This window comes from Boleophthalmus pectinirostris, unplaced genomic scaffold, assembly GCF_026225935.1.
Source record: "Boleophthalmus pectinirostris isolate CB_2022bp ecotype Guang Dong unplaced genomic scaffold, ASM2622593v1 HiC_scaffold_14, whole genome shotgun sequence".
In the NCBI taxonomy this organism is placed as follows: domain Eukaryota; kingdom Metazoa; phylum Chordata; class Actinopteri; order Gobiiformes; family Gobiidae; genus Boleophthalmus; species Boleophthalmus pectinirostris.
The window spans coordinates 985,731-995,789 of record NW_026571047.1 but is presented as its reverse complement, the minus strand read 5'-3'; the positions used below and the strand labels follow the sequence as shown (position 1 = coordinate 995,789).

The window sequence follows — 10,059 nt, the reverse complement described above, 5'->3', positions numbered from 1 at the left end:
ATCTTATCTGCACCGTTAGCCATGCATTCAACTAAAACTCCATTCTTAAAAAGATCCACAAGTCCACCAGATTGTGAATTAAGTCTATTTTTATCACTTGTTGTCAGTGCTTTTCCTGAGCAGACATGGCAGCTGTGGAGTGGGCCGCTGTCAGATTGGCTGGGCAGAATCAGGGCACCTGTACAGATACTGGATTGGGCATCTGTGCCAAGGTATCTGTTCAGCTGATATCCTGTTTGGACTCAAAACTCTCAGTCACATAATGTTGAACTTTTATTAATACAAAACTGTGCTGTAGTTACTTGCAGAATAAACTGCATTTACATAAAACATTTGGATCTGTTTTGTCATACAGTGCTTTAGTTTTAAGGACAGAAATATATACTGTAAGGTATTTTTGGGTAACAGCAGATACTTAAAGAGGGGAATCTGTGTATCATTCTTTCATTTGTGTCTCAATATAAAATCAAAAATAAGAAAACGAAAAAAAAAAGAAAATAACGTATTTACTTCATTATTTGTCTCCAAAACCAAAATGATAAAACAGATCACGATTTGTATTTTCAGTTTTCGATTTTGTGTTTAAATGAATAATGGAAAAAAATGGATAATGGCCATTTCCTGTTTCCGTGACTTACTTACTTACTACGAACTGAACAGGACTAAAATGGGACTGAACCAGGACTAAACCGTTTTCAGTGCTGGTCTGGTCCCAGTCTCAGTCCCAGTCTCAATCACAGCCTGGTCCTGGTCATGTTCCCAGTCTCAGTCCCGGACTCAGTCCTGTCTGGTCCTGGTCTAAGTTCTGGTCTCAGTCCCGGTCTGGTCGGACCTGGTTCAGTCCTAGTTCAGTTCAGTCCTGGTTCAGTCCTGGTTCAGTCCTGGTTCAATCTCCGTATGCAGCACAAAAGTTCGGCATTGCAGTTTAAGTCGGGAAATGGGAAACGGCTGTTATTCGTTTTTTTCATTATTCATTTAAACACAAAATTGAAAACTGAAAGAAACAAATAGTTTTTTTGTTTTGTTTTGTTTTGGGGTTTTTTTTGCTTTGGAGACAAATAGAAAACTGATTTTTTTTTTTTTTTTTTTTTTTTTTTTTTTATGTAATATTGAACGAATGATACACAGATTTGAGGGGGTATGTTATAACATGCCTGTAGATGTTTTGTGATCTCTCCTTGGCTGTACTCAAACCCTCCTTACAGTTAGCAGTAACATTCTGTACAAGGCTCCGCCCACAAACCTATATCACCCATGCTCCCACACGACAACATGACAAACCTGATGTGATGTGCAGTAGCTCCAACAGTATAATTCACACTGATTATGTTGTGATAGTGCTCTGAAGGGGGAGTGACAAAAGGAGGTGCGTCAAAAATGCCTCAAAAATGAAAGTGAACAACAACACAGAGCATGTTAATATGTGGTTTTCAGTGAATGTAACATTATCAAAATGATAAAAGGTAGTATGGTGATCTAAAACATGTCATGTGTTAGCAGTTAATATCCCATAAGTCAAATCCGCCTTCTTTAAAGATCTAAAGTCCGATTATCAATCGTAGTATCAGCACTGAAAATCTTGATGGGTGCATGCCTAATATGAAAGCTCCAGTCCACAGCAGGATTATTGCAAAGGTCAGAACATATGAGACTGCCCCGCACTCTGTTTGGTCAAGCACTGAGTAAATGTCACTGAGTTTTACACAGACTTTGCATCGCGCTGAAAATGTACAATACACTTTTGAACGAAACTTTATTCAAAATGTCTGAGACTGGTGCTGTGAAATGAGTCGGACTGTGATTGGGCTGGGGACCACAGACACACAGATGTAGGGGGCCAGTGTGCGCAGACCAGTGTGTGTGCGAGGGATGCAGCGATCTGATACTGGTATCGGATATCAGCGCCGATACTGATCATTTTACTGGGTTGGAGATTCACTTTCAAATGTGGGTTCAGATGATAGATCCTGATTGGACATGTAAAGTGATGTAATAAGACTGTTAACAGTTGTTCTGTAGTGATTTAAGAGATTAATAACAGCTACATAACACATTTTGATCAGTTCTGTCTGTTTTTTTGTGTGTTTTTTTAAGGGAAATACATGCAGTTTTCAGTCTCTGCACTGGTATTAGTTAATACTGGATATTGGCAGATACTTAAAGCTCCACTATCACAATCAATATCAGAACTAATAAAGCTGCACCAGTGCATCCCTACTGCAACCCAATGTGTGTGTACAGACCAGTGTGTGTACCACACCATGTGTGTGTACAGACCAGTGTGTGTACAGACCAGTGTGTGTGCAGACCAGTGTGTGTACAGACCAGTGTGTGTGCAGACCAGTGTGTATACAGACCAGTGTGTACACAGAGCAGTGTGTGTGCAGACCAGTGTGTGTGCAGACCAGTGTGTGTACAGACCAGTGTGTGCGCAGACCAGTGTGTGCGCAGACCAGTGTGTGCGCAGACCAGTGTGTGTATGCAGACTATTGTGTGTAGAGACCAGTGTGTGCAGACTAGTGTGTGTACAGCCCAAACTAGTGTGTGTGCAGACCAATGTGTGCACAGACCAGTGTGTGTACAGACCAGTGAGTTTACAGATCAATGTGTGTCCAGACCAGTGTGTTTGTGCAGACACCGTGTCAGTGTGTGCACAGACAGTGTGTGCACAGACAGTGTGTGCACACCCAGTGTGTGCACAGACACGTGTGTGCACAGACAGTGTGTGCACAGACAGTGTGTGCACAGACGTGTGTGACAGTGTGTGCACAGACCCGTGTGTGCACAGACCCGTGTGTGCACACACGGTGTGTGCACAGACAGTGATCTCTGCAGTCGGAGTGTGATGGCTCGTCCCTGCTGAACAGAGGGGAGCTTCATTCCAAAGCTAAAGTCCATTACAGCTCATCAGCTCTCTATTACACATAATGTGATGGAGATCTGCCATGTTCTGCCTCCAGAGATCCAGGAGCACATTTTCCAATAAAACCGCCCCACAAAGTAATTATTACACTCTTATAATTGAACAAAGACCAAGTGAAGTAAGGACAGTTTCAATTAAAAAGTAAGTGTGAGGTTATATGAACTGCATACGGGGTTCACCCAAAATATTAAAGCTTCATGTTTGCTGCTGCTTTATCATAATTAATCACATTGAAATGAGTCCTGGGGCTGCTTGGCTTAATTTACACATTTGTCTTTTAGTCTGATATGCATTTTTAAGGGGGAAGTCATAAACTGAGTGTGTGGATATTAAAGATATAATCATGATTAATTATAGTTATAATGTTAAAATACACATTACACATTTTCATGCTTTTCTAATTCTGACTTGGTTTGGTGGATAGTATCTGTGTAAAACATTTATCATAGTTTCACATCAGTTAAGTGATAGTTTGTGGGAAAACAGTTGAAAAGAAAAGTGCAAGAATACAGCATTTAAAACATAATACCTCTGCCTTTGTCATCAACAGAAAATTCCATCCAAAATGTAGAGACCGTATGCACAAGGAAGACATTTATCTCAAAGTTTAAACCTTCTTTAACAAAATAAAGGTCTACAGTAGCTATTGTGCAATTTTAACAGATTTTTGCCCAGGGAAACATAATGGTAGGTAACTAATATTTCAACACACAACATTAAAGGCTTTAAAGTCTTAAAAATGTGAAACGGCAGCAGTAGCTCAGTTGGTAGAGCATTCGCCCACTGATCTGAAGGTTGGCGGTTCGAATCCAGCTCTTGACATAAACATCACAGGTTGAGCGGTCAGATCCACTGACCCACAGATGAATGCTGCTGTTGTGTCCTTGGGCAAGACACTTAACCCACCTAGCCCACAGTGTCTGTGTACACTGGTGTGTGAGTGCCTTGAAGGTGGAAAAGCACTATAGAAAAATGTGACCATTTACCAAAAAACAAAAGTCCAAACTTATTCCTCACTTACATTATGCATTCAGAGCATCCTAATTATTCATGCGATGACTTTCTAAGCACTTTTCTCAACTCTCAGACACCAGAGCGGGTTTTGGCATGACTGTAAAGCTAATAATAACTAGCACACTTCCTGATCAGACAGTAAAAAGCTTTATAATTAGATGCAGATGGTACACAGTGGACTTATTTTGAACTTAAGAGCTGCTTATACAATATACTATATCTGCACTGGGGCAAGACACATTCAAATACTGGGAAATAATTGCTCCAGGCCCTTTAAAATGTTGGAACAGGCCCAAGTTGGAACAGAGCATTCTGAGCTTTGGAGATGCAAACAGAAACTAATAATAAAGCGTTACTCAATGTGAATGTGAATGATACAACTCCAGGTATGTTTTTGATGCAATAACAACATTCAAAGAGTCAATTCTTGTGTAATATAGGACGTGTAAAAAGATGGTGCTTCTGGTGTGTTATTTGCTGTCCATTGAGTGATTTTATGAGCTATTAAACTGGTTACTCTTTATGCTGCTGTTAAGAATCCTAATGTTTAGAACAGTCTAATGAAGCCTCACTGCACTGTGCTTTCTCCAGAGTCTTAAACACATTTGCTTTTACAGCCCTCCCATGCACGCTTGTGTTTAATGCTCGCCGTCTTTAAGTTCACTGTTTACGACTCTTCTATTACACCAGGTGGACTCCAGATGTGAGCTGCGTACATACATTAAGCACTGCAATTACGGAGATGGACTTAATGATCAATTGTTAAAGAGGCTTCCATACAGCCTCTCATCATGCATGTACTGTAGGTTTGATCCCAATTATTTCAAAAGCCCAGTAAAGTAAGTGACTGTCTTAAAGCACTGAATCAAACAGATGGTGAATGTAACACGTTATTAACAACAAGAATTGGGAGTCTATGAGTGTGTGTACATGCACATCAGTGTACCAGTTATTAGTCATATCCCGGTTCTGTCAGTATTCAGGATACTGCGTTTACATGCGCACTGAAAAACCGGGATACTCATATTCGTGTATACATGATCAAATGGAGTATCCTGTAGGGGTGTGCAAAAATATCGGAATATCGATATATTGTATTGTTTAATGTGATGATACAGTATCAATATCATGGGCTGCTGTATTGATATATCACCAAGAGTATTTTTAGGTGTGTTTTACTAAATTATTTTGTTACAGTGCTACAGTTTTGTTACTTGTGGAGTGAAAGGAAACTCATTTATTAAACACATTTTATATTTTTACTGTTTTGATGTTTAAAATATTTGTGTTTCATATGAACTTTGCACAAGAAGTGGTTTAACAAAGACTTTTAGTATCACAGCCATGATTTAGCCTTTATTTTTTATTGAAACATATCGAATCAATTTGAAATATATCATATCGAATCGAAAGTGCACTGTAACGAGATATGTATCGTATCGTGGCCTGTGTATCGAGTTATGTATTGTATCAGCAACTTCTGAATGATACCCAGCCCTAGTATCCTGGTTTCTTGACATAATCTTACAAAGGCGCAAGCGCAAAAATTTACTTTATTTAAATTAATAAACCAGGACAAATACAAACAACCATGAGCTAAAATAAAGCCATAAATAAACTCAGCTTTATAACATATAAACCGTAACCACATCAGCCCATTTGATTATATAATTCAGCTTTGCCACATTTGTTTATGTTTTACTGAAACAAAACTTAAGACCACATGACTCATTTGCATAAACTGTTAGTGCTGATAAAAAGAACTCACTTCTTGTGCCGCTGATGCAGTTCAGCTTCTGTCGGACTAAAGGACACGACTCAGTGGAATATATGTGTTCTTTTCTGTGACGGGGTGTTGATGATGGTGAGTTTGTTCTGTGTGTATATTGTACAGGAGATGGTTCATGTTTAACTTTTCAGTGATCAGACGTGTGCAGGTCGGACGAGTGCAGATTCCTGTGCAGGTTTAGCGCAGCTTTTTATTTTACAGCCATTTCACTCATGTATGGTCATTTTATTTATGTTGGTTAATTTATTTATGTTGGTCACTTTATTTATGTCGCTATTGTTGAGGTGAAAAGACTGACAAGTGTTTGTCTTTTGTACGCATGCGCACGCAAATTTATGTTGCAGTAACCGGGATGCTGTGTTTACATGCCACAAGTATCCTGGTTACTATCAGAAAATCCCAGCTACAGTAACCCGGTTTCTAATAAGCGGGATACTGAAACTGTATATATGAACCATGACGAAACCAGGATACTCAAAAAACCCGATCATGACTGGGATATTCATGTGCATGTATACACACTCAATATTTAACTTTCAACCCCATTTTGTAAAGCTCACTCATGTAACTAGTAGGGTACAACGATATTCGATAGTACTGCATTGTTCGATACTGATGTTACGATTCAATACATGTGTTCAGTCAATTTATATGCGTGTTGTGTTGTCGTTTACTTTTGGTTGGAGTGAGAAACAATTCTCTTTCCATCCTCCTCAGATGCAGCAGAAAACAGCTTCATTGGGACTTACAGCTGAAATATTCTAACAGACGTGTGTTTTATGTTTCAGTGACTTTTTATATTATGTTGATAGAACCAGAAATGACACAGATATTAACTTTTAATTACTTGAGAATCACTTTAATCAAATGCGCTCATATATGCGATATTCACGATATATGTTTTACTTAAAAAACAGTTTGTTGAGACATTTCTATGTCATAAAACAGAGTTTGAGTGTCCACAAAGAGGGTGGGAGAGCTCAGTGTGTGTAAAACGAGCAGGGCAGTGTGGGAGGAGCTGCTGTCTGTCTCTGCTGCTGTTGTTGGAGACACACACAGAAGCCTGTATGAACGCAGAGAAGGAGAGACACTCAGGAGGAAAAATCAAAAAATCAAAAAATCTAATCATCATCAAAAAGATAAAGTCAGATAGTGTAACTCCCCTACAGTCTATATGAAGAGTAGACTGACTATGTTATAAAATATAAAACAGCCTGAGAAACTTTGTTCTTATTTTCACTGAAGAAAAGTTATCAGCTGTAAATCATTGAACCAAATGAACTAAAACACTTCACATATAAACTACAGCTGTATACTAGTTCTACTGCAGTGTATTGTATGCAATGTGTGTAATGTTTCATTAATATCATGTTATTATATTATGTTATATTATATTATACTCATTATACTCATCAGATTTTTCTTTGTCACGTCTTAAATGTATCAAAATTGGAACAATATTGCGACCTCTGTATTGAGATAGATATTGAATCGTGGTAAAACTGTATTGTTGCATCTCTAGTAACCAGTGTTTGTGGTGCTTGATGAAACAAACCACAAAGTCATTGTTAAACTGTTTTGGAGCAGTTTAATCATCTTAACATTAGATTTAAGAATAGCGAGTTACGTGGTGGTTAGCGTACTCATTTTGACACATTTTGCAAACAAATATAAAACATACCCTCAGCATGATGATGTTCTATCTATCGTTCTGAGCAGTTCTGAGATACTGACATATAAAGTTGTGACTGGATTGAGGAGGAGCAGTGTGGTTTGGTGTGGCTCAGTCACACAGGAGGAGCTCGGAGTAGAGCCACTGCTCCTCCATGTTGAAGTTAATGTCTGGAACAATACCAGCATTTAGAATGCAGGCAGTGTTGGTACATTCATAATCTGCAATAACATCACGCTGGAGGTGTTTTACATGTATTTCGGTGGTGGAATGTTGCTATCATGAAAGAACGACTCCAGGAAGAAGAGCTCTGCTTCCACTGCTAATGGAAGTCAAAATAAATGCAGATACAAATATAAAATGGATTTAAACAGCACATTTTCAGGAGCTTGTGATCAATATGTGTTCATGGTTCTGTTTATGTATTTTCAACAAGAAGGTAAGTGTGAGTAAATGAAAAACTGTTGGCTAATGCTTTCTAACTTGTGCCTGTGATGTTGTGTCAAAGGGACTTGTTTCGCAGCACAAATCATCTCATCATCTGCAGAGTATCAGTAGAACATGGTTATGACATGCTCTGATGGTTTGCTGCTATTCTTTTCTTGTGTTTGTAGGAAAGAAACTGGGATTCACGTTTGACAACAAGAACTTCCACAACGTGTCTCTGGGCCAGGGGCAGGAGGTGGTGGCAGAGCAGGCCCTGGCCTTAGCCGCCAAGGAGGGCCACTGGGTCATTCTACAGGTACAAACATTCACACTCCACATGCACCTGTCCATGTAGTCGTCAGTATGTCCACCTGTCTGTGCTGTTAGTCAAAACGAATGAATTGAAAATGTATTTAGTTGTAGAATATTGAATAGCAGTTTTAAAATGTATTTTGTAATGTATTCCAAGCACAGTCCACAGGCACTTTGTTCTGAATAGTGTTGTCATGATTCTAACATTTCAAACTCAATTTCGATACTAAGGAATAGACTCGATACTCATTCCAATACCACAGTGTTAATGACAGCACTCATTCTTTAGACCAGAGACTGTGATTTTCAACACTGAATGGTAGAACTTTCTTTTGTATTCCCATGTGTCTTATATGTGTGTGTCCTTCAGTGGTGCAGTAGGTTCATGTTGGTCCGTGTGTGTATACTAGTCTACGTGCTCTTCTACTTGTTCTGTTACAGCTCAACATCATTCTAAAGCTGTTCAGGAAAGGTTCATTTCTGTCTTGTCAATGAGACCTTTGTAGTATTGAATACTATACTGCCCACCTTTAATATTGATTAATCAATAACAACTGTAATTCTGAATATTTGGAATACAATACTTATATTACAGTGTAAAAAGAGACATAGTATTAAACAAACTCTATTCTGTTTGACATAGGGCTGTTGTGGTAACCACAATACTACAATACCACAGTCTGATCATTCACACCGCCCGAGGGTTCAGGTGATGGTGGAAACAGCATTTGGCATTTTGATGAGGCTCCATGCACAATTTTACTATTCTACTATCAACCGCTTCATGTTTACATGGCTCTGAGCAAATGGGTTCAAATACTGGAACCCGACCCGAACCTGTGCACATTAAAACTAACATGTGTCACATCACTGCAGCTGGCCTCAGTATCTGTGTGGGGGCGCACCTGACAAACACCCGGTTTTGTTTGTGTAATGTGTTGTTTTACTATTTACACTAAAGTGCACTGTTTAGGACCTGTTTGAAATGGCCTATGCACTCATTGGATATACGGCACTTACAAGTTTTTAGTGGAGTTTGGGACTGAAGCACCTGCATCACAGAGCGAGGAGAACCTGACACAGTGTGTATGTGCCCTGGATGTCTCTGTCCGGGTGAGGAGCTTTGTCTTTACATCAGGGGTGGTCCTAGGCAGGGGCGGACAGGGAATTTTGTGGGGGGGTGGCATGAGAGCTAGAAAAAAAAATAAAAAATCAGTCATGCACTGCACTAAGGGTTAAAGTTGTCCTGTTTGTGCAGGTAACATATGCAAATACAAAGTCAACGGTTAACCTGCTTAATCACTGTGACACTCCTCCATGTCTAACTTGGGACATCCATTTAGATTCAATAGAGACATTCAAGGTGCACACAGTGCGTGCAGGCGCCTCCTGCAGGCGACTCTGTGGGGGTTTACTCACTTGAGGATCCTAAGAATCTTGTAACTCGTCTGTAAAACTACATTACACTACACGTGTCTGTCACTTAGGCTTGGTTGTGGTTTTATATTGATATTTTTCAAATACATCCTGAAAGTAAATGTATTATTATGGGTCTCTGTGTGCTGTACTGCACACACCACACACACCACACACACCACACACACACAGCGCCGTGCAGAGGGACGTAAAGTTGCTGCAAGAGAAACTCTTGAACTGCAACAGCCCTAGTTTGACATGCATTATTTAAATGTATTTAGAGAAGAAAAAAAACATGTACAAGAGCTTATTTTTTATTTTTTTGTTTTTTTACGTGCTGTTTGAAGGCCAGAATGTGTGAAAGTGTAACTGCACCAGAATACACTTCTGTTCATTACTCTTCTAAATTCATGTTAGTTACTTTTCGACACTGTCTGTGCTGTAGCTGGATCCTGAATCGACCTTAATTGTAGAGATGGCTCGATATGGATTTTTCACCCAATACAA

The 10,059-nt window shown here is 39.3% G+C and overlaps 1 protein-coding gene across 2 annotated transcripts in view; it reads left to right on the top strand.

Moving 5' to 3' along the window:
- The window catches only part of LOC110154053 (dynein axonemal heavy chain 9), a 567,616-nt gene that overhangs the window by 440,717 nt on the left and 116,840 nt on the right, over window positions 1–10,059 (top strand). For both annotated transcript variants that reach the window (XM_020917987.2, XM_055150409.1), the window contains exon 70: window positions 8,013–8,140. In XM_020917987.2, the coding sequence (XP_020773646.2) occupies window positions 8,013–8,140 (128 nt within the window). The remainder of the gene's footprint in view (window positions 1–8,012; window positions 8,141–10,059) is intronic.